At 46.8% G+C, this 26,150-nt stretch overlaps 1 protein-coding gene across 1 annotated transcript in view; it reads right to left on the reverse strand.

Annotated features, from left to right (window-relative positions):
* Positions 1-7,216: 7,216 nt before the first annotated feature.
* The window catches only part of phyhiplb (phytanoyl-CoA 2-hydroxylase interacting protein-like b), a 28,558-nt gene continuing 9,624 nt past the window's right edge, over positions 7,217-26,150 (reverse strand). The window contains exons 3-5 of the mRNA XM_036960370.2: positions 14,922-15,096; positions 12,010-12,127; positions 7,217-8,819 (exon numbers count right to left, since the gene is read on the reverse strand). Coding sequence (XP_036816265.1) covers positions 8,276-8,819; positions 12,010-12,127; positions 14,922-15,096 — 837 coding nt within the window. The 3' untranslated portion in view covers positions 7,217-8,275. The remainder of the gene's footprint in view (positions 8,820-12,009; positions 12,128-14,921; positions 15,097-26,150) is intronic.

A 26,150-nucleotide genomic window follows, 5' to 3' on the forward strand; every position in this document is an offset into this window, starting at 1 on the left:
GTACCTGTGTAGAGACATGGATTGTGTATGTGTGTGTAGTGTACCTGTGTAGAGACATGGATTGTGTATGTGTGTGTAGAGACATGGATTGTGTATGTGTGTGTAGAGACATGGATTGTGTATGTGTGTGTAGTGTACTTGTGTAGAGACATGGAGTGTGTATGTGTGTGTAGAGACATGGATTGTGTGTGTGTGTGTAGAGACATGGATTGTGTATGTGTGTGTAGTGTACGTGTGTGTAGAGACATGGATTGTGTATGTGTGTGTAGTGTACTTGTGTAGAGACATGGAGTGTGTATGTGTGTGTAGAGACATGGATTGTGTATGTGTGTGTAGTGTACGTGTGTGTAGAGACATGGAGTGTGTGTGTGTGTGTAGTGTACGTGTGTGTAGAGACATGGATTGTGTGTGTAGTGTACGTGTGTAGAGACATGGATTGTGTATGTGTGTGTAGTGTACGTGTGTGTAGAGACATGGATTGTGTATGCGTGCCGTTCAGAGGATGACGTTTTAAGTGCCTTTGAGCAGGTATGGTAGCAGGTGCCAGACACACTGGTTTGTGTCAATAACTGCAATGTTGCAGGGTTTTCACGTTCAGACAGTTTCCCACATGTTACAAGCATGAACGGTCCACCAGCCAAAGGACATCCAGCCAACTTGACAGAACTATGTGAACATGGGCCTTAGAGTCAACATGGGCCAGCATCACTGTGGAAGTCTTTCGACACCTGGAGTCCATGCCCCGATGAACTGAGGCTGTTCTGAGGGCAAAAGGGAGTGCAACTCAATATCAGGAAGGTGTTCCTAATATTTTGTCCACTCAGTGTAGATGTAGCGTAGTTATTTCTGGACCGTTCAGTTGAGCAGCGCCTTCTGCATTTAATGTAGTTCCACAGGTGGCGACGGGGGGTCACTGTCTACACATACATCATCACAACAAAACACTACAAACATTAACCACTCCGCTCTGTTGACGTTGCGGAAAGGAAGATGGCGGACAGTTCCAGTGAGAGCCATACTGACGGGGCTGCTAGCAGTTCATCTCCTCGTCTAACGTGTCCAAACCAGGCGTAGTCATTTCTCCGCTCAGAAGAACCGACTCGCTACAAAAAGGCCAGAGTGTTGAACATCGAGATAGAAACATTCAGACAGAAATATACAGCAGGAGGAGAACAACGAACTTCTCATCTGTAGATAGGCAGTCGCCTCTCTGTGCTACTGGTGGCTCTTAAACAATCTGATGGCCTTGAGATAGAAGCTGTTTATCAATCTGTCCCAGCTTTGATCTGTCCCAGCTCTCTGTCCCAGCTTTGATGTATCTGTACTGATCTCGCCTGCTGGCTGGATGGAAGCGGGGTGAACAGGCAGTGGCTCGGGTGGCTGAGGTCCTTGATGTTCTTTTTGGTCTTCCTGTGACATCGGGTGCTGTAGATGTCCTGGAGAGCAGGTCGTTTTCCCCCGGTGATGCGTTGGACAGACCGCACCACCCTCTGGAGAGCCTTGCGGTTGTGGGCGGTGCAGTTGCCGTACCAGGCGGTGATACAGCCCGACAGGATGCTCTCAATTGTGCACCTGTAAAAGTTAGTGAGGGTTTTCGGTGACAAGCCACATTTTTTCAGCCTCCTGAGGTTGAAGAGGTTGAGGTTGCGCTGTTGCGCCTTCTTTACCACACTGTCTGTGTGGGTGGACCATTTCAGTTTGTCGGTGATATGTACACAGAGGAACTTAAAACTTTCCACCTTCTCTACTGCTGTCCCGTAAATGTGGATAGGGGGGTGCTCCCTTTGCTGTTTCCTGTTTCCGATCATCTCTTTTGTTTTGCTGACATTGAATGAGAGGTTATGTTCCTGACACCACACTCCGAGGGCCCTCACATCCTTGCTGTAGACCGTCTTGTGGTTGTTGGTAATCAAGCCAACCACTGTAGAGTCGTCTGCAAACTTGGTGATTGAGTTGGAGGCGTGCATGGCCACGCAGTAGTGGGTGAACAGGGAGTTCAGGAGAGGGCTGATAATGAACCCTTGTGGTGCCCCAGTGTTGAGGATCAGCTGAGTGGAGATGTTGTTTCCTACCTTCACCACCTGGGGGCGGCCCGTCAGGAAGTCCAGGACCCATTTGCACAGGACAGGGTCGAGAACCAGGGTCTCAAGCTTAATGATGAGTTTGGAGGGTACTATGGTGTTGCAAAAATCACTGAAGCTGGAGTCTCATATCTCCCTCTCTTTAACTTTAAGCATCAGCTGTCAGAGGAGCTTACCGATCACTGTACCTGTACACAGCCCATCTGTAAATGGCCCACCCAACTACCTCATCCCCATATTGTTATTTTCCTCTTGCACCCCAGTATATATATTTGGACATCATCATCTGCACATCTATCACTCCCGTGTTAATGCTAAATCGTAATTATTTCACCTCTATGGCCTATTTATTGCCTTACCTCACTACTCTTCTACATTTGCACCCACTGTAAATAGATTTTTCTATTGTGTTATTGACTGTATGTTTGTGTCTCACTGCTTTGCTTTATCTTGGCCCGGCCTCAGTTGTAAATGAGAACTTGTTCTCAACTGGCCTACCTGGTTAAATAAAGGTGTTCTCAACTAGCCTACCTGGTTAAATAAAGGTGTTCTCAACTGGCCTACCTGGTTAAATAAAGGTGTTCTCAACTAGCCTACCTGGTTAAATAAAGGTGTTCTCAACTGGCCTACCTGGTTAAATAAAGGTGTTCTCAACTAGCCTACCTGGTTAAATAAAGGTGTTCTCAACTGGCCTACCTGGTTAAATAAAGGTGTTCTCAACTGGCCTACCTGGTTAAATAAAGGTGTTCTCAACTGGCCTACCTGGTTAAATAAAGGTGTTCTCAACTGGCCTACCTGGTTAAATAAAGGTGTTCTCAACTGGCCTACCTGGTTAAATAAAGGTGTTCTCAACTGGCCTACCTGGTTAAATAAAGGTGTTCTCAACTGGCCTACCTGGTTAAATAAAGGTGTTCTCAACTGGCCTACCTGGTTAAATAAAGGTGTTCTCAACTAGCCTACCTGGTTAAATAAAGGTGTTCTCAACTGGCCTACCTGGTTAAATAAAGGTGTTCTCAACTGGCCTACCTGGTTAAATAAAGGTGTTCTCAACTGGCCTACCTGGTTAAATAAAGGTGTTCTCAACTGGCCTACCTGGTTAAATAAAGGTGTTCTCAACTAGCCTACCTGGTTAAATAAAGGTGTTCTCAACTGGCCTACCTGGTTAAATAAAGGTGTTCTCTACTGGCCTACCTGGTTAAATAAAGGTGTTCTCAACTAGCCTACCTGGTTAAATAAAGGTGTTCTCAACTGGCCTACCTGGTTAAATAAAGGTGTTCTCTACTGGCCTACCTGGTTAAATAAAGGTGTTCTCAACTGGCCTACCTGGTTAAATAAAGGTGTTCTCAACTGGCCTACCTGGTTAAATAAAGGTGTTCTCAACTAGCCTACCTGGTTAAATAAAGGTGAAATACTTTTCTTTTTTTAAATTAAAATGCTGAGCTGTAGTCAATGAACAGCATTCTTACATAGGCACTCCTCTTGTCCAGATGGGATAGGGCAGTGTGCAGGCGATTGCATCGTCTGTGGATCTATTGGGGCGGTAAGAAAATTGGAGTGGGTCTAGGGTAACAGGTGATATGATCCTTGACCAGTCTCTCAAAGCACTTTGTGACGACAGAAGTAAATATAATAGTTCTACCTGCAACCAAAAGAGTTCTACCTGCAACCAAAAGAGTTCTACCTGGAAACAAAATAGTTCTACCTGGAACCAAAAGAGTTCTACCTGGAACCAAAAGAGTTCTACCTGCAACCAAAAGAGTTCTACCTGGAACCAAAAGAGTTCTACCTGCAACCAAAAGAGTTCTACCTGCAACCAAAATAGTTCTACCTGGAACCAAAAGAGTTCTACCTGGAACCAAAAGAGTTCTACCTGGAACCAAAATAGTTCTACCTGCAACCAAAAGAGTTCTACCTGCAACCAAAAGAGTTCTACCTGGAACCAAAAGAGTTCTACCTGGAACCAAAAGAGTTCTACCTGCAACCAAAATAGTTCTACCTGGAACCAAAAGAGTTCTACCTGGAACCAAAAGAGTTCTACCTGGAACCAAAATAGTTCTACCTGGAACCAAAAGAGTTCTACCTGCAACCAAAAGAGTTCTACCTGGAAACAAAATAGTTCTACCTGGAACCAAAAGAGTTCTACCTGCAACCAAAAGAGTTCTACCTGGAACCAAAAGAGTTCTACCTGCAACCAAAAGAGTTCTACCTGCAACCAAAATAGTTCTACCTGCAACCAAAATAGTTCTACCTGGAACCAAAAGAGTTCTACCTGCAACCAAAAGAGTTCTACCTGGAACCAAAAGAGTTCTACCTGCAACCAAAATAGTTCTACCTGGAACCAAAATAGTTCTACCTGGAACCAAAAGAGTTCTACCTGCAACCAAAAGAGTTCTACCTGCAACCAAAAGGGTTCTACCTGCAACCAAAGGAGTTATGGGTTCTACCTGCAACCAAAAGAGTTCTACCTGCAACCAAAAGAGTTCTACCTGGAACCAAAATAGTTCTACCTGGAACCAAAAGAGTTCTACCTGGAACCAAAAGAGTTCTACCTGGAACCAAAATAGTTCTACCTGGAACCAAAAGAGTTCTACCTGGAACCAAAAGAGTTCTACCTGCAACCAAAGGAGTTCTACCTGCAACCAGAAGAGTTCTACCTGGAACCAGAAGAGTTCTACCTGGAACCAAAAGAGTTCTACCTGGAACCAAAAGAGTTCTACCTGGAACTAAAAGAGTTCTACCTGCAACCAAAAGAGTTCTACCTGCAACCAAAATAGTTCTACCTGGAACCAAAAGAGTTCTACCTGGAACCAAAAGAGTTCTACCTGCAACCAAAATAGTTCTACCTGGAACCAAAATAGTTCTACCTGGAACCAAAAGAGTTCTACCTGCAACCAAAAGAGTTCTACCTGCAACCAAAAGGGTTCTACCTGCAACCAAAGGAGTTATGGGTTCTACCTGCAACCAAAAGGGTTCTACCTGCAACCAAAATAGTTCTACCTGGAACCAAAATAGTTCTACCTGGAACCAAAAGAGTTCTACCTGCAACCAAAAGAGTTCTACCTGCAACCAAAAGGGTTCTACCTGCAACCAAAGGAGTTATGGGTTCTACCTGCAACCAAAAGGGTTCTACCTGCAACCAAAGGAGTTATGGGTTCTACCTGCAACCAAAAGAGTTCTACCTGCAACCAAAAGAGTTCTACCTGCAACCAAAAGGGTTCTACCTGCAACCAAAGGAGTTATGGGTTCTACCTGCAACCAAAAGAGTTCTACCTGCAACCAAAAGAGTTCTACCTGCAACCAAAAGAGTTCTACCTGCAACCAAAATAGTTCTACCTGGAACCAAAAGAGTTCTACCTGCAACCAAAGGAGTTATAGGTTCTACCTGCAACCAAAAGAGTTATATCTGCAACCAAAGGGGTTCTACCTGCAACCAAAAGAGTTCTACCTGGAACCAAAAGGGTTCTACCTGCAACCAAAGGAGTTATGGGTTCTACCTGCAACCAAAAGGGTTCTACCTGCAACCAAAGGAGTTATGGGTTCTACCTGCAACCAAAATAGTTATGGGTTCTACCTGCAACCAAAAGGGTTCTACCTGGAACCAAAGGAGTTATGGGTTCTACCTGCAACCAAAATAGTTATGGGTTCTACCTGCAACCAAAAGAGTTCTACCTGCAACCAAAAGGGTTCTACCTGCAACCAAAGGAGTTATGGGTTCTACCTGCAACCAAAATAGTTATGGGTTCTACCTGCAACCAAAAGGGTTCTACCTGCAACCAAAATAGTTCTACCTGCAACCAAAAGGGTTCTACCTGCAACCAAAAGGGTTCTACCTGGAACCAAAAGAGTTCTACCTGGAACCAAAAGAGTTCTACCTGCAACCAAAAGGGTTCTACCTGCAACCAAAAGAGTTTCACCTGGAACCAAACGAGTTCTACCTAGAACCAAAAGAGTTATGGGTTCTACCTGCAACCAAAATAGTTTACCTGGAACCAAAATATTCTACCTGGAACCAAAAGAGTTCTAACTGGAACCAAAAGAGTTCTGGGTTCTACCTGCAACCAAAAGAGTTTACTTGGAACAAAAATAGTTCTACCTGGAACCAAAATAGTTCTACCTGGAACCAAAACGGTTTCTACCTGGAACCAAAAGGTTTCTTTAAAGGGGACAGCTTAAGATCCATTTTAGGTTCTAGATAGCACCTTGTTTTCTAAGTGTGTACGGCATGAGACACCGCTATAAATGGCTCAAAATTCAACTCTGTGCAAGCCTGCCCTGTCATCAAGAATCCACAATCAGAACCATGTCAGATTGTAACAGTTGACTGCAGTAGAATTCACTCTTGTTTTGTGTCTCTGCATGACAACCAACATCAGCTGTTGAATTGTTGTGCTACAGTCAGCTGTGGTTAAATGTGACACATTTCTATCCGATCATGTGTCTTGGTCAGGATCTGTTGTACACATCCTCTGATACACGACCAGTTTGAATGTTAGCTTTACCACACGCTCATTTAGCATTTACTGACTTACCAGTTTGAATGTTAGCTTTACCACACACTCATTTAGCATTTACTGACTTACCAGTTTGAATGTTAGCTTTACCACACACTCATTTAGCATTTACTGACTTACCAGTTTTAATGTTAGCTTTACCACATGCTCATTTAGCATTTACTGACTTACCAGTTTTAATGTTAGCTTTACCACACGCTCATTTAGCATTTACTGACTTACCAGTTTTAATGTTAGCTTTACCACATGCTCATTTAGCATTTACTGACTTACCAGTTTGAATGTTAGCTTTACCACACACTGATTTAGCATTTACTGACTTACCAGTTTGAATGTTAGCTTTACCACATGCTCATTTAGCATTTACTGACTTACCAGTTTTAATGTTAGCTTTACCACATGCTCATTTAGCATTTACTGACTTACCAGTTTTAATGTTAGCTTTACCACATGCTCATTTAGCATTTACTGACTTACCAGTTTGAATGTTAGCTTTACCACACACTGATTTAGCATTTACTGACTTAACAGTTATTCTGTTTAGAATGTTTCTAATCTATCCTTTGGCTATGATCAAAGTCTGGTTCACTTATTTTTTATACAGTAAAAATAACATTTTCTATCTTTGTTTTGTGATGTTTATTATGTTGAACACAGGATAATGTGGTTTCTGTTAATGATTGCAACACATATAACACAGAACCCATCAGACAACAACGAGGATGTGAAGACATCAGACTGACATCAGTGTAATGCTGCAACCTGCCATGCTTCAGGCTGGGATTCAATCCCATTGCGGGTTATAGGTATTGTTCCTTCATTCGTGGAGATTCCATTCACTGTAAACGCTGGATATGTCAGCTCCATAGGAACTTGTCTTTAAAAACCGCAATACCTATAACCCACGATCGGATTTAATCACTACCGTAGAATCATCCAGAAATCACATTCCATTACAAGATAACATTAGAATGATCAAGTAATCACATTCCATTACAAGATAACATTAGAATGATCAAGTAATCACATTCCATTACAAGACCATGTTACGTAATACTAATCCATTATGCCTTGTTGAAGCTGTTACCACGGCTTGTTTCTAGCAGCTTGGTCAAGGTGTTGTTACCTTTGGCATATCATTACATTGCACCTGTATAATATGACTGTTAGACTGTTAATATGTATAATATGACTGTTAGAATCACCACAGCCAATAGGGTTAGAGAGTCACACCAGCCAGTAGGGTTGGAGAATCATCACAGCCAGTAGGGTTAGAGAGTCACCACAGCCAATAGGGTTAGAGAATCACCACAGCCAATAGGGTTAGAGAATCATCACTGCCAGTAGGGTTAGAGAATCACCACAGCCAATAGGGTTAGAGAATCACCACAGCCAATAGGGTTAGAGAATCACCACAGCCAATAGGGTTAGAGAAGCATCACTGCCAGTAGGGTTAGAGAATCACCACAGCCAGTAGGGTTAGAGAATCGCCACAGCCAATAGGGTTAGAGAATCACCACAGCCAATAGGGTTAGAGAATCACCACAGCCAATAGGGTTAGAGAATCACCACAGCCAATAGGATTAGAGAATCACCACAGCCAATAGGGTTAGAGAAGTATTATTTTCCGTAGAACTGCAGGGACCTCGTAGCAACGCCCCCTCCCTCCCCACGGTTTGCTGGTTAGCGTCCCACGCTGATGTTGCAGGTCTTACAACTGGGGTCCTTCTTAGCATTGATGGTGGACATGCTACTGAGCTGGTGTCCTTGGATCTCCTCCACGCTGCCTAGGGCCAGGTCCACGGGTTCGGTGTAAATCACCTCGAGAATCACATCCTGGGCGTGGTGGAACACCAGCCGCCCCCCCTCCTCCTCCTCCTGGGTGCATGTCAGGAAGCAGTTGTCTAAGATGTCCAGCGCCGGGAGGCGGCCCTTACAGAATCGGTCCCCTGGGGAGCCCTCTGGGGCCAGCACCAGGATCACGTAGTGGTAGGCTGTGTACATGCAGTAGAAGTCCCCAAAGTACAGGTTGGTCTTGGGGTTGAAAAGGACCTCGGCCTGGATCTCGAAGCGGTAGCGTCCGTAGGGGGAGTCCTGGGGGGGCTTGCCTGTGTTGAACTCCGTGTTGCAGCTGAAGTAGATGCCTTCCAGCTTGCCACTGATGGGAGAGCCGTGGCTGCCACTGTTGTCCTTTACAGTCGGGAGCATCCGGTTGTCCTGTGTCTCTCTGGAACCACAAGAGGGGCTTATCACCACACCAGACCACGTTAATCAACCAGCATGCAAACACAATCAAACACAGAGACAGACAATCAGCAAGGGAACAGAACTCTGAGTCTACAACAGAACAGAACTCTGCTCTCCCAAGAAACAAAGAGATCTTCTGTTGAATCTGACAATTACTCTTAATGGTTGTACAGTCGTCTCAAATAAAACTGTGAAGGACCTCGGCGTTACTCTGGACCCTGATCTCTCTTTTGAAGAACATATGAAGAACAAGACTGTTTCAAGGACAGCTTTTTTCCATCTACGTAACATTGCAAAAATCAGAAACTTTCTGTCCAAAAATGATGCAGAAAAATTAATCCATGCTTTTGTTACTTCTAGGTTAGACTACTACAATGCTCTACTTTCCGGCTACCCGGATAAATCACGAAATAAACTTCAGTTAGTGCTAAATACAGCTGCTAGAATCCTGACTAGAACCAAAAAAATTGATCATATTACTCCAGTGCTAGCCTCTCTACACTGGCTTCCTGTCAAGGCAAGGGCTGATTTCAAGGTTTTACTGCTAACCTACAAAACATTACATGGGCTTGCTCCTACCTATCTCTCCGATCTGGTCCTGCCGTACATACCTACACGTACGCTACGGTCACAAGACGCAGGCCTCCTAATTGTCCCTAGAATTTTTAAGCAAACAGCTTGAGGCATGGCTTTCTCCTATAGAGCTCAATTTTTATGGAATGGTTTGCCTACCCATGTGAGAGACGCAGACTCTGTCTCAACCTTTAAGTCTTTACTGAGGACTCATCTCTTCAGTGGGTCATATGATTGAGTGTAGTCTGGCCCAGGAGTGTGAAGGTGAACGGAAAGGCTCTGGAGCAACGAACCGCCCTTGCTGTCTCTGCCTGGCCAGTTCCCCTCTTTCCACTGGGATTCTCTGCCTCTAACTCTATTACAGGGGCTGAGTCACTGGCTTACTGGTGCTCTTTCATGCCGTCCCTAGGAGGGGTGCGTCACTTGAGTGGGTTGAGTCACTGATGTGATCTTCCTGTCTGGGTTGGCGCCCCCCTTGGGTTGTGCCGTGGTGGAGATATTTGTGGGCTATACTCAGCCTTGTCTCAGGATGGTAAGTTGGTGGTTGAAGATATCCCTCTAGTAGTGTGGGGGCTGTGCTTTGGCAAAGTGGGTAGGGTTATATCCTTCCTGTTTGGCCCCGTCCGGGGGTATCATCGGATGGGGCCACAGTATCTCCTGACCCCTCCTGTCTCAGCCTCCAGTATTTATACTGCAGTAGTTTATGTGTCGGGGGGCAAGGGTCAGTTTGTTATATCTGGAGTACTTCTCCTGTCTTATCTGGTGTCCTGTGTGAATTTAAGTATGCTCTCTCTAATTCTCTCTTTCTCTCTTTCTTTCTCTCTCTCGGAGGACCTGAGCCCTAGGACCTGAGCCCTACTGGCTACCAACACTATTATCAATACTATTATGAATACAATACTACTACCAATACTAATAAGAGTACAATACTACTACCAATACAATACTATTACCTATACTATTATCAATACAATACTACTACCAATACAATACTATTACCTATACTAATATCAATACAATACTATTATCAATACAATACTAGTACCAATACAATACTATTACCAATATTATTATCAATACAATAGTATTACCGATACAATACTTTTAACAAGACTATTATCAATACAATACTATTACCAAATACTATTACCAATACTATTATATAAATACAATACTATTACCAATACAATACTATTACCAAAACCATTATGAATGCAATACTATTACCAATACTTTTACCAATACTATTACCAATACTTTTACCAATATTATTACCAATACAATACTATTACCAATACTATTATGAATACAATACTATTATCAATACAATACTTTTACCAATACAATACTTTTACCAAATACTATTACCAATACAATACAATTGCCAATACTATTACCAATACTATTATGAAAAACAATACTAGTACCAATACTATTACCAATGTTGTTACTAATACAATACTATTATCAATACAATACTATTGCAAATACTCTTATCAATACAATACTATTGCCAATACTGTTATGAATATAATACTATGTACAATACTATTACCAATATTGTTATGAATACAATAGTATTATCAATACAATACTATTACCTATACTATTATGAATACTATTATAGTACCAATACTGTTATGAATACCAATACAATACTATTACCTATACTATTATGAATACTATTATAGTACCAATACTGTTATGAATATAATAGTATTATCAATACAATACTATTACCTATACTATTATGAATACTATTATAGTACCAATACTGTTATGAATACCAATACAATACTATTACCAATACTATTATCGATACAAAACTATTATGAATACAATAATATTACCAATACTATTAAGAATACAATACTAGTACCATTACTGATACCAATTATGTTATGAATACAATACTATTACCGATACTATTATGAATACAATACTATTAAGAATACACTACTAGTACCAATGCTGATACCAATACTGGTATGAATACAATACTATTATGAATAAAATACTATTATGAATACAATACTAGTAAGATTACTATTAAGAATACAATACTATTAGCAATACAATACAATTGCCAATACTATTACCGGTACTATTATGAATACAATACTATTACCAATGCTGATACCAATACTGGTATGAATACAATACTATTATGAATAACATACTATTATGAATACTATTATAGTACCAATACTGTTATGAATACAATACTATTACCAATACAATACTATTATGAATACAATACTAGTAAGATTACTATTAAGAATACAATACTATTAGCAATACTATTATGAATACAATACTATTATCAATACTATTAGAAATACAATACTATTACCAATACTATTACCAATACTATTAGAAATGCAATACTATTACCAAATACAATTATCAATACAATACTATTATCAAATACTATGATGAATACAATACTATTACCAATACTATTATCAACACTATTACCAATACTATTATCAACACTATTACCAATACTAGTATCAATTCAATACTACCATCTACTCTCTCGTTACCAATAGAAAGCTGTTCAGCTTTTAAAAGTTGAGAGAAAATGCTGTATGTACCTCGTTTTATTGAAGTAGTCATTCTGCTGGTTCCGATAAAACACTGAGAATCTCAACATCCTACCAGCTATCACCTCGGCCTTCTCCAGCAACTGTATCAGATGCACAGTAGAGTAGTCTGGGGAAAAAATACAAATAATAATAGTTATTTGAATCAAATCAAATCAAAGTTTATTTGTCACGTGCGCTGAATACAACAGGCTCTAACTGTAATTTCACCTTACATTGAAATGCTTACTTACAGGCTCTAACCAATAGTGCAAAAAGGGTATTAGGTGAACAATAGCTAAGTAAAGAAATATAAACAACAGTAAAAAGACAGTGAAAAACAGTAGCGAGGCTATATACAGTAGAGAGGCTATATACAGTAGAGAGGCTATATACAGTAGAGAGGCTATATACAGAAGAGAGGCTATATACAGTAGAGAGGCTATATACAGTAGAGAGGCTATAAACAGTAGAGGCAATATACAGTAGAGAGGCTATATACAGTAGAGAGGCTACATACAGTAGAGAGGCTATATACAGAAGAGAGGCTATATACAGTAGAGAGGCTATATACAGTAGTGAGGCTACATACAGACACCGGTTAGTCAGGCTGATTGAGGTAGTATGTACATGTAAAGAGGGGTTGACGGGTGGTGGGTGGCAGGACACAATGCAGATAGCCCAGTTAGCCAATGTGCGGGAGCACTGGTTGGTCGGCCCAATTGAGGTAGTATGTACATGAATGTATAGTTAAAGTGACTGTGCATATATGATAAACAGAGAGTAACAGCAGTGTAAAAGAGGGGTTGAAGGGGAGGCACACAATGCAAATAGTCTGGGTAGCCATTTGGTTACCTGTTCAGGAGTCTTATGGCTTGGGGATAAAAACTGTTGAATCCTTTTTGTCCTAGACTTGGCACTCCGGTACCCCTTGCCATGCTGTAGTAGAGAGAACAGTCTATGACTGGGGTTTTGACAATTTTTAGGTCTTCCTCTGACACCGCCTGGTGTAAAGGTCCTGGATGGCAGGCAGCTTAGCCCCAGTGATGTACTGGGCCATACGCACTACCCTCTGAAGTGTCTCGCGGTCGGAGGCTGAGCAATTGCCGTACCAGGCAGTGATGCAACCAGGATGCTCTCGACGGTGCAGCTGAAGAACCTTTTTATAATTTTTTTTTGTATTTTTACCCTCAATTAGTGGTTACTACTCTCATCGCTACAACTCCCGTACGGGCTCGGGAGAGACAAAGGTCGAAAGCCATGCGTCCTCCGAAACACAACCCAACCAAGCCGCACTGTTTCTTAACACAGAGCGCATCCAACCCGGAGGAAACACCGTGCACTGTGCCTGGCCCGCCACAGGAGTCGCTGGTGCGCGATGAGACAAGGATATCCCTACTGGCCAAACAATCCCTGGTCCGGCTGCGACAGAGCCTGGGCGCGAACCCAGAGTCTCTGGAGGCACAGCTAGCGCTGCGATGCACTCTAGAGCACTGCGCCACCCGGGAGGCTCCAGCTGTAGAACCTTTTGAGGATCTCAGGACCCATGCCAAATCTTTTTTGTTTCCTGAGGGGGAATAGGCTTTGTCATGCCCTCTTCACGACCCTCTTGGTGTGTTTGGACCATTCTAGTTTGTTGGTGATGTGGACACCAAGGAACTTGAAGATCTCAACCTGCTCCACTACAGCCCCATCGAAGAGAATGGGGGTGTACTCGGTCCTCCTTTTCTTGTAGTCCACAATCATCTCCTTAGTCTTGGTTACGTTGAGGGAGAGGTTGTTATTCTGGCACCACCCGGCCAAGTCTCTGACCTCCTCCCTATAGGCATTCTCGTCGTTGTCGGTGATGAGACTGTTGTGTTCTGTTGTGTCGTCTGCAAACTTAATGATGGTGTTAGAGTCGTGCCTGGCCATGCAGTCGTGGGGGAACAAGGAGGGGACTGAGCACTCACCCCTGGGGAGCTCTAGTGTTGAGGATCAGCGTGGCAGATGTGTTACTCACCACCTGGGGGCGGCCAGTCAGAAAGTCCAGGATCCATTTGTGGAGGGAGGTGTTTAGTCCTAGGATCCTTAGCTTAGTGATGAGCTTTGAGGGTACTATGGTGTTGAACGCTGAGCTGTGGTCAATGAATAACATTCTCACATAAGTGTTCCTTTTGTCCATGTGGGAAAGGGCAGTGTGGAGTGTAGTAGAGATTGCATTATCTATGGATCTGTTTGGGCAGTATGCAAATTGGAGTGGGTTTAGGGTTTCTGGGATAATGGTGTTTATGTGAGTCATTACCAGCCTTTCAAAGCACTTCATGGCTACGGACGTGATTGCTACGGGTATGTAGTCAATTAGGCAGGTTGTTCTTGGGCACAGGGACTATTGTGGTCTGCCTGAAACAGACCAAACTTGCACTTTTTCCATTCCACAGGGGATTAAAACCTGAGGAAGTTGTAATTTGGTTGTCAGTTGGGTGCAAGTTGGTTGCCAGTTGATTGTCAGTTGGTTGTTGTGACCCTGGAGGACTGGAGCCGTCTGCCTCAATGACGATGACTTTGGTGCTATTCTAGTCCTCCATCAAGAAATCACTGTCACATCTCTGCTGCTATTTAACTCTAAACCATCAGCTGTCTCTCTGCTCATTGACATGGTTATTCACTTAATTAAACTCTCTCTCCCACCAGCTCTCTGTAATTCTCCCACCAGCTCTCTGTAATTCTCCCACCAGCTCTCTGTAATTCTCCCACCAGCTCTCTGTAATTCTTCCACCAGCTCTCTGTAATTCTCCCACCAGCTCTCTGTAATTCTCCCACCAGCTCTCTGTAATTCTCCCACCAGCTCTCTACATCTTCATACACTCCCTCTCCTGTTTCTCTCTATTTCATCACTCTTTCTTTTCTGTTTCTCACCCCCTCGCTCCTCCCCTTGTTTTCACCTGCAGTGTAGAATTCGATGATCTCACTCCATTCAGAGACAGCATAGTTCCCGTCACTCTGTTTGGAGGCAGTCTGGACAGCTACAGTGTAATCTGTCCTGGGGCTCAGGAACCAGTGGCCTCTCACTGTCATGGGCAGTGGCACCACCTTCGCCACCAGCTTAGTGGGGACATCCTGAAACACAGGGACAGACAAGCATTATAGTGGAGACATCCAAAAACACAGGGACAGACAGCCAGTTTAGTGGGGACATCCTGAAACACAGGGACAGGCAGCCAGCAGCTTAGTGGGGACATCCTGAAACACAGGGACAGGCAGCCACCAGCTTAGTGGGGACATCCTGAAACACAGGGACAGACAAGCATTATAGTGGAGACATCCTGAAACACAGGGACAGGCTGCCAGCAGCTTAGTGGGGACATCCTGAAACACAGGGACAGGCAGCCAGCAGCTTAGTGGGGACATCCTGAAACACAGGGACAGGCAGCCATTATAGTGGAGACATCCAAAAACACAGGGACAGACAGCCAGTTTAGTGGGGACATCCTGAAACACAGGGACAGGCAGCCAGCAGACTTAGTGCTGAAACACAAGAACTAACAACAAGCTTAGTGGGGACATCCTGAAACACAGGGAAAGGCAACCACCAGCTTAGTGGGGACATCCTGAAACACAGGGAAAGGCAGCCACCAGCTTAGTGGGGACATCCTGAAACACAGGGACAGACAACCATTATAGTGGAGACATCTGAAAACACAGGGACAGACAGCCAGTTTAGTGGGGACATCCTGAAACACAGGGAAAGGCAGCCAGCAGCTTAGTGGGGACATCCTGAAATACAGGGACAGACAACCATTATAGTGGAGACATCCGAAAACACAGGGACAGACAGCCAGTTTAGTGGGGACATCCTGAAACACAGGGAAAGGCAGCCAGCAGCTTAGTGGGGACATCCTGAAATACAGGGACAGACAACCATTATAGTGGAGACATCCGAAAACACAGGGACAGACAGCCAGTTTAGTGGGGACATCCTGAAACACAGGGACAGACAGCCAGCTTAGTGGGGACATCCTGAAACACAGGGACAGACAGCCAGCTTAGTGGGGACATCCTGAAACACAGGGACAGGCAGCCATTATAGTGGAGACATCCGGAAACACAGGGACAGACAGCCAGCTTAGTGGAGACATCCTGAAACACAGGGACAGGCAGCCAGCAGACTTAGTGCTGAAACACAAGAACTAACAACAAGCTTAGTGGGGACATCCTGAAACGAATGGACAGACATCTAGCTTAGAGGAGACATCCAGAAAAATGGAGACCAACAACCAGCTTCGTGGGAACATCCTTAAACAGGGACAGAAAACCAATGTAATTGGGACGTCCTGAAACACAGAGACAGACAAGCAACGTAGTGGGGACATCCTGAAACATAGGGAAAGACAACCAGCCAGCTTAGTGGAAACATCCTGAATCACAAGGACAGACAAGAAGCTTAGTGGGGACATCCTGAAACACAGACAGACAACCAGCTTAGTGGGGACATCCTTAAACACAGAGACAGACAACCAGCTTAGTGTGGACATCCTGAAACACAGAGACAGACAACCAGCTTAGTGGGGACATCCTGAAACACAGAGACAGACAACCAGCTTAGTGGGGACATCCTGAAACACAGACAGACAACCAGCTTAGTGGGGACATCCTGAAACACAGAGACAGACAACCAGCTTAGTGGGGACATCCTGAAACACAGAGACAGACAACCAGCTTAGTGGGGACATCCTGAAACAGAAGCATACAACCAGCTTAGTGGGGACATCCTGGAACACAGGGAAAGACAACCAGCCAGCTAATTAGGAACATCCTGAAAAATAGAGACACTCAGTTTAGTGGAGACATCCGGAAATACAGAGACAGACAACCAGCTTAGTGGAGACATCCTGAAACGCCAGAACCAGTCATCCACCGCAGGAGCCTCGTTCTGACTCTGATGCCAAGGAGCCAGAACCGGCTGATACCCCAATACACACTGGAAAGGAGAGAAGTTAGTGGAGGAGTGGCGGAGTGAGTTCTGGGCCATCTCTGCCCAGGGCACAAACGCTGCCCAGTTCCCAGGCCGGTCCTGGCAATAAGACCTCAGAAACCTACCCACATCCTGGTTAACTCTCTCCACCTGCCCGTTTCTCTTGGGGTGAAAACCTGAGGTAAGGCTGACCGAGACCCCCAGATGTTCCATGAACGCTCTCCAGACTCTCAAAGTGAACTGGGGACCCCGATCAGACACTATATCCTCAGGCACTCCATAGTGCCGGAAGACGTGAGTAAACAGGGCCTCCACAGTCTGTAGGGCCGTCAAAGGGAGGAGACGACAGGACTTAGAAAAATGATCCACAACAACCAGGATCGTGGTGTCACCCTGTGAAGGTGGAAGATCGGTTATGAAATCCACCAACAGGTGCGACCACGGCCGTTGTGGAACGGGTAAGGGTTGTAAACTTACCTCTGGGCAGGTGCCTAGGAGCCTTACGCTGGGCGCACACCGAGCAGGAGGAAACATAAACCCTCACATCTTTAGCCAAAGTGGGCCACCTGTACTTCCCACTAAGACAGCGCACCGTCCAACCAATCCCAGGATGACCAGAGGAGGGTGACGTGTGGCCCCAATAGATCAGCCGGTCGTGGACAGCAGACAGAACGTACAGACGCTCAGTGTGGGAGCTGGACGCGGACATTGAGCGGGCATCACGTGCAGAGCCCGCTCCCCCTCAGTGTCCGCGTCCAGCTCCCATACTACCGGCGCCACCAAGCAAGAGGCGGGGGAGTATGGGAGTGGGATCCATGGACCACTCCTCTGTCTCATATAGCCGGGACAGTGCGTCAGCCTTAACGTTCTGGGAGCCTGGTCTGTACGAAAGGGTGAAAACAAAACGGGTGAAAAACATGGCCCACCTTGCCTGGCGAGGGTTCAGTCTCCTCGTTGCCCGCATGTACTCCAGATAGCAGTGGTCAGTCCAAATGAGAAAAGGGTGTTTAGCCCCCTCAAGCCAATGTCTCCACGCCTTCAAGGCCTTGATGACAGCCAACAGCTCCCGGTCCTCCACGTCATAGTTTTGCTCCGCCTGGCTGAGCTTCTTCAAGAAGAAGGCACAGGGGCGGAGCTTCGGTGGCGTACCCAAGTGCTGAGAGAGCACCGCTCCTATCCCAGCCTCGGATGCATCCACCTCTACTATGAACGCCAAAGAGGGATCCGGATGGGCCAGCACGGGCACCAAGGTAAACCAAGCCCTTAGTTGCCCAAAAGCCCTGTCCGCCTCAACTGACCACTGCAGACGTACAGGACCCCCCTTCAGCAGTGAGGTAATGGGAGCAGCCACCTGACCAAAACCCTGGGTAAATCTCCGGTAGTAATTGGTAAACCCTAAGAACCACTACACCTCCTTTACCGTGGTGGGAGTCGGCCAATTACGCACGGCTGAAATGCGGTCACTCTGTTATGCACGAGTGAGGACCCAAAAGCGGTTTAACAAAAACAGAGTCCTTTAATGTCAAAACACAGGGAAGACATAGATCCTCTTCAGATGTATATAATGGCAAAATAGACAACCCGCAGAGAGGGCGATAAATGAATCATAAAGTCCTTCTGATATTTACAGAAGAGTCCCCTTCTTAGCAGCAGAGGAGAATAGCTGGGTTAGCGGCGACAGACTGCTGGTCTCTCTGGGTAGGCGCGGGTCGTAGAGGACAGAGGTACCTGATCACACGTAGCATCAGATGAACAGGCAGATATCGACAGGACGGGACAAGGGTGAAGCAAACGAGACGATAGTTTGGTTCTGGCATGAGAAACTCAAACGAGAATCTGACAAAGACAGAAGCAGGAACAGAGAGAGAAATAGAGACCTAATCAGAGGGAAAAAAGGAACAGGTGGGAAAAGGGTGAACGAGGTAGTTTAGAGAAGATGAGGAACAGCTGGGAGAAGGAGAGGAAGAGAAGGTAACCTAATACAACCAGCAGAGGGAGACAAAGTGAAGAGAAAGAACAGGAACAAGACATAATATGACAATACATGACAGTACCCCCCCACTCACCGAGCGCCTCCTGGCGCACTCGAGGAGGAAACCTGGCGGCAACGGAGGAAATCATTGATCAGCGAACGGTCCAGCACGTCCCGAGAGTGAACCCAACTCCTTTCCTCAGGACCGTACCCCTCCCAATCCACTAGGTACTGATGACCACGGCCCCGAGGACGCATGTCCAAAATCTTACGGACCCTGTAGATAGGTGCGCCCTCAACAAAGGATGGGGGGGGGGAAGACGAGCGGGGGCGCGAAGAACGGGCTTAACACAGGAGACATGGAAGACCGGGTGGACGCGACGAAGATATCGCGGAAGAAGAAGTCGCACTGCGACAGGATTAATGATCTGAGAAATACGGAACGGACCAATGAACCGCGGGGTCAACTTGCGAGAAGCTGTCTTAAGGGGAAGGTTCTGAGTGGAGAGCCAAACTCTCTGACCGCGACAATATCTAGGACTCTTAGTTCTACGCTTATTAGCGGCTCTCACAGTCTGCGCCCTATAACGGCAAAGTGCAGACCTGACCCTCTTCCAGGTGCGCTCGCAACGTTGGACAAAAGCCTGAGCGGAGGGGACGCTGGACTCGGCGAACTGAGACGAGAACAGCGGAGGCTGGTACCCGAGGCTACTCTGAAAAGGAGATAGCCCGGTCGCAGACGAAGGAAGCGAGTTGTGGGCGTATTCTGCCCAGGGGAGCTGTTCTGACCAAGACGCAGGGTTACGAAAAGAAAGACTGCGTAAGATGCGACCAATAGTCTGATTGGCCCGTTCTGCTTGACCGTTAGACTGGGGGTGAAAGCCGGAAGAGAGACTGACGGAAGCCCCAATCAAACGGCAAAACTCCCTCCAAAATTGAGACGTGAATTGTGGACCCCTGTCCGAAACGACGTCTGACGGAAGGCCATGAATTCTGAAAACATTCTCGATGATGATTTGTGCCGTCTCTTTAGCAGAAGGGAGCTTAGCGAGGGGAATAAAATGAGCCACCTTAGAGAACCTATCGACAATCGTAAGAACAACAGTCTTCCCCGCTGACGAAGCCAGTCCGGTGATAAAATCTAAGGCGATGTGAGACCACGGTCGAGAGGGAATGGGAAGCGATCTGAGACGGCCGGCAGGAGGGGAGTTACCGGACTTAGTCTGCGCGCAGACCGAACAAGCAGCCACGAAACGACGCGTGTCATGCTCCCGAGTGGGCCACCAAAAACGCTGGCGAATGGAAGCAAGCGTACCTCGAACGCCGGGGTGGCCGGCTAACTTGGCAGAGTGAGCCCACTGAAGAACGGCCAGACGAGTAGGAACGGGAACGAAAAGAAGGTTCCTAGGACAAGCGCGCGGCGACGGAGTGTGAGTGAGTGCTTGCTTTACCTGCCTCTCAATTCCCCAGACAGTCAACCCGACAACACGCCCCTCAGGGAGAATCCCCTCGGGGTCAGTGGAGACTACTGAAGAACTGAAGAGACGAGATAAAGCATCAGGCTTGGTGTTCTTAGAGCCCAGACGATAAGAAATTACGAACTCGAAACGAACGAAAAACAGCGCCCAACGAGCCTGACGCGCATTAAGTCGTTTGGCAGAACGGATGTACTCAAGGTTCCTATGGTCAGTCCAAACGACAAAAGGAACGGTCGCCCCCTCCAACCACTGTCGCCATTCGCCTAGGGCTAAGCGGATGGCGAGCAGTTCGCGGTTTCCCACATCATAGTTACGTTCCGACGGCGACAGGCGATGAGAAAAATACGCGCAAGGGTGGACCTTGTCGTCAGAGAGGGAGCGCTGAGAAAGAATGGCTCCCACGCCCACCTCTGACGCGTCAACCTCGACAACGAACTGTCTAGAGACGTCAGGTGTAACAAGGATAGGAGCGGATGTAAAACGATTCTTGAGGAGATCAAAAGCTCCCTGGGCGGAAACGGACCACTTAAAGCACGTCTTGACAGAAGTAAGGGCTGTGAGAGGAGCTGCCACCTGACCGAAATTACGGATGAAACGACGATAGAAATTCGCGAAGCCGAGAAAGCGCTGCAGCTCGACGCGTGACTTAGGAACGGGCCAATCAATGACAGCTTGGACCTTAGCGGGATCCATCTTAATGCCTTCAGCGGAAATAACAGAACCGAGAAATGTGACGGAGGAGGCATGAAAAGTGCACTTCTCAGCCTTCACAAAAAGACAATTCTCTAAAAGGCGCTGGAGGACACGTCGAACGTGCTGAACATGAATCTGGAGTGACGGTGAAAAAATCAGGATATCGTCAAGGTAAACGAAAACAAAGATGTTCAGCATGTCTCTCAGGACGTCATTGACTAATGCCTGAAAGACAGCTGGAGCGTTAGCGAGGCCGAAAGGAAGAACCCGGTATTCAAAGTGCCCTAATGGAGTGTTAAACGCCGTTTTCCACTCGTCCCCCTCCCTGATGCGCACGAGATGGTAAGCGTTACGAAGGTCCAACTTAGTGAAAAACCTGGCTCCCTGCAGGATCTCGAAGGCTGAAGACATAAGAGGGAGCGGATAACGATTCTTCACTGTTATGTCATTCAGCCCTCGATAATCTATGCAGGGGTGCAGGGACCCGTCCTTCTTCTTAACAAAAAAAAACCCTGCTCCGGCGGGAGAGGAGGAGGGGACTATGGTACCGGCGTCAAGAGCTACAGACAAATAATCTTCGAGAGCCTTACGTTCGGGAGCCGACAGAGAGTATAGTCTACCCCGGGGGGGGAGTGGTTCCCGGAAGGAGATCAATACTACAATCATACGACCGGTGCGGAGGAAGAGCGCTCCCTCTCCTTAGTCGAGATGCGGATACCCCCCAGCTGCATAGGTTCAGCACCCGAGCCGGCGGAGGAAGATGGTAGTGATGCGGAGAGGGGGGCAACGGAGAACGCAAGCTCCTTTCCACGAGCTCGGTGACGAAGATCAACCCGTCGCTCTATGCGAATAGCGAGTTCAATCAAGGAATCCACGCTGGAAGGAACCTCCCGGGAGAGAATCTCATCCTTTACCTCCGCGCGGAGACCCTCCAGAAAACGAGCGAGCAAAGCCGGCTTGTTCCAGTCACTGGAGGCAGCAAGAGTGCGAAACTCAATAGAGTAATCTGTTATGGATCGATTACCCTGACATAGGGAAGACAGGACCCTGGAAGCTTCCTCCCCAAAAACAGAACGATCAAAAACCTGTATCATCTCCTCCTTAAAGTCCTGATACTGGTTAGTACACTCAGGCCTCGCCTCCCAGATTGCCGTGCCCCACTCACGAGCCCGTCCAGTAAGGAGAGATATGACGTAGGCGATACGAGCTGTGCTCCTGGAGTAAGTGTTGGGCTGGAGAGAAAACACAATATCACACTGGGTGAGGAACGAGCGGCATTCAGTGGGCTCCCCAGAGTAACACGGCGGGTTATTGATTCTGGGCTCCGGAGATTCGAAAGCCCTGGAAGTGGCCGGTGGATCGAGGCGGAGATGGTGAATCTGTTCTGTGAGGTCGGAGACTTGGGCGGCCAGGGTCTCAACGGCATGTCGAGCAGCAGACAATTCCTGCTCGTGTCTGCCTAGCATCGCTCCCTGGATCTCGACGGCTGAGTGGAGAGGATCCGAAGTCGCTGGGTCCATTCTTGGTCAGATTCTTCTGTTATGCACGTGAGTGAGGACCCAAAAGCGGTTTAACAAAAACAGAGTCCTTTAATGTCAAAACACAGGGAAGACATAGATCCTCTTCAGATGTATATAATGGCAAAATAGACAACCCGCAGAGAGGGCGATAAATGAATCATAAAGTCCATCTGATATTTACAGAAGAGTCCCCCTTCTAGCAGCAGAGGAGAATAGCTGGGTTAGAGTCCCCTTCTTAGCAGCAGAGGAGAATAGCTGGGTTAGCGGCGACAGACTGCTGGTCTCTCTGGGTAGGCGCGGGTCGTAGAGGACAGAGGTACCTGATCACACGTAGCATCAGATGAACAGGCAGATTCCGACAGGACGGGACAAGGGTGAAGCAAACGAGACGATAGTTTGGTTCTGGCATGAGAAACTCAAACGAGAATCTGACAAAGACAGCAGCAGGAACAGAGAGAGAAATAGAGACCTAATCAGAGGGAAAAAAGGAACAGGTGGGAAAAGGGTGAACGAGGTAGTTTAGAGAAGATGAGGAACAGCTGGGAGAAGGAGAGGAAGAGAAGGTAACCTAATACAACCAGCAGAGGGAGACGAAGTGAAGAGAAAGAACAGGAACAAGACATAATATGACAATACATGACACACTCTCCATCTCCACCCCTGATATGGAAATGCCATACCCTAGGAAGGAGACGGCTTGCTGAAAGAACAGGCGTTTCTCGGCCTTGACGTACAGGTCATGCTCCAACAGTCATCCAAGTACACTGCGCACCAAAGAAACATGCTTGGCGCGTGTAGTGGAGTACAGTGCCTTGCGAAAGTATTCGGCCCCCTTGAACTTTGCGACCTTTTGCCACATTTCAGGCTTCAAACATAAAGATATAAAACTGTATTTTTTTGTGAAGAATCAACAACAAGTGGGACACAATCATGAAGTGGAACAACATTTAATGGATATTTCAAACTTTTTTAACAAATTATTCAGCCCCCTTACGTTAATACTTTGTAGCGCCACCTTTTGCTGCGATTACAGCTGTAAGTCGCTTGGGGTATGTCTCAATCAGTTTTGCACATCAAGAGACTGACATTTTTTGACTGTGCATTTATACGGAGACTTGATTACACACAGGTGGATTGTATTTATCATCATTAGTCATTTAGGTCAACATTGGATCATTCAGAGATCCTCAATGAACTTCTGGAGAGAGTTTGCTGCACTGAAAGTAAAGGGGCTGAATAATTTTGCACGCCCAATTTTAAATTGTTAAAAAAGTTTGAAATATCCAATAAATGTTGTTCCACTTCATGATTGTGTCTCACTTGTTGTTGATTATTCACAAAAAATACAGTTTTATACCTTTATGTTTGAAGCCTGAAATGTGGTAAAAGGTCGCAAAGTTCAAGGGGGCCGAATACTTTCGGCCCCCTTGAACTGTATATCAAAATGTCATCGATATACACCACTACACCCTGCCCGTGCAGGTCCCTGAAAATCTAGTCTACAAAGAATTGGAAGACTGATGGAGCATTTATCAAATCGTACGGCATGACGAGGTACTCAAAATGCCCTGAGGTGGTACTAAACACCATCTTCCACTCGTCTCCCTCCCGGATGCGCACCAGGTGGTATGCGCTCCTGAGATCCAGTTTTGTGAAGAAGCGTGCCCCTTGAATTGACTCAATCGCCGTGACAATAAGAGATAGCGGGTAACTGAGCCTCACCGTGATTTGTTTGAGACCATGGGCGCAGACCTCCATCCTTCTTCTTCACAAAAAATAAACTTGAGGAGACGGGTGAAGTGGAGGACCGAATGTACCCCTGGCAGGGATTTGGAGACATATGTCTCCATAGCCACCATCTCCGCTTGCGACAGGGGATACATGTGACTCCTGGGAAGTGCACCAGGAGATTTATCGCACAATCCCCCCGTCGATGGGGTGGTAATTGAGTCGCCTTCTTTTTACAGAAGGCGAGAGCCAAATCGGCATATTCGGGGAGGATGTCCACAGTGGGGACCTGGTCTGGACTTTCCACCGTAGTAGCATCATCAGAAATCCCTACACACCTCCCTGAGCACTCTTGCGACCACCCCGTGAGAGCCCTCTGTTGCCATGAAATGGTGGGGTCATGATGAGCCAACCAGGGAAGGCCCAGTACCACGGGAAACGCAAGAGAGTCAATGAGAAAGACACTGATTCTCTCCTCATGACTCCCCTGCGTCACCATGGCCAGGGAGATAGTGGCTTCCCTGATTAGCCCGGACCCCAATGGTCAACTATCCAGAGCGTGAACTGGGAAAGGTCTAACCACAGGAATAATGGGGATCGCTAAACTAAGAGCGAGCGCTCTGTCAATAAAATTCCCAGCTGCGCCTGAATCGACAAGCGCCTTATGCTGGGAATGCGGGGGGAAATCAGGTAAACAAACAGGTACAAACAGTTGGACAACAGAGGACTCTGGGTGAGAGTGGTGCAGACTCACCTGGGGTGACGCCAGAGTGCCCTGCCTCCTGCCTCGACCCCCAGAGGGACCAACCCGGCACCGACCGGCAGTGTGCCCTCTGCGGCCACAGATGTTGCACAAACTGGAACCCCCTCCGGTCTCCCCTCCGGTCACCGCCCCTCCCAGCTCCAAAGGTTCAGGAGAGGGGGTGCGAGGGGATGGAACCACCAGACCCCGATCTGAACGTCCGCGGGTAGCCAGCAGGTTGTCCAGCCGGATGGAAAGGTTCACCAGCTGATCCAATGTGAGGGTGGTGTCTCTGCAGGCCAACTCCTGACGGACGTCCTCGCGCAGACTGCAACGGTAGTGGTCGATCAGGGCCATATCGTTCCATCCCACGCCGACAGCCAGGGTCCTAAACTCCAGGGCCAACTCCTGGGTGCTCCTCGTCTCCTGCCTCAGCTGGAAGAGGCGCTCACCCACCACTCTACCCTTGTGCTGGTGGTTGTAGACCGCCCGGAAACGGCGGGTGAACTCTGTGAAGTCCTCCGACGCCGCTTCTCCTTCTCCCCACATGCCGTTGGCCCACTCCAGAGATCTCCCTGAGAGGCACGAGATGAGGGCGGACACCATCTCCCTTCCCGAGGGAGCCGGGTAAACGGTGCCCAGGTATAGGTCCAGCTGTAACAGGAAACCCTGGCACCGTGCCGCCGTCCCATCATACTCCCCGGGAAGGGCAAGACGCATCGCACTGGGACTGGTTGCAGGAGGAGTGAGTAGTAGAGGTTCGGGTTGCGTTGTTGAAGGCGCTGGAGGACCTCCCTGTCTCTCCCAACGGTCCAGGGTCTGGATAACTTGATCCATGATGGCGCCGAGATGGTGGATTACTTTCGCTTGCTCCTGGATGCGCTCCTCGACCCCTATACCAGGGGCACCTGTTCCTGCTGATTCCATAGTAGGTCGGGAATTCTGTAAGGAGTGCGTAACTGGTGGCAGGGAAGTCAAACGCAGGAGAGCAGAACTTGTTGAATAGCCGGAGCAGTTTAATATATAAAACTATACTTTGTGCATGACACAAGCAATTTTTCCAACA

This window comes from Oncorhynchus mykiss, chromosome 23 (genome assembly GCF_057628025.1).
Source record: "Oncorhynchus mykiss isolate SJ-2025 chromosome 23, ASM5762802v1, whole genome shotgun sequence".
Classification (NCBI taxonomy): Eukaryota; Metazoa; Chordata; class Actinopteri; order Salmoniformes; family Salmonidae; genus Oncorhynchus; species Oncorhynchus mykiss.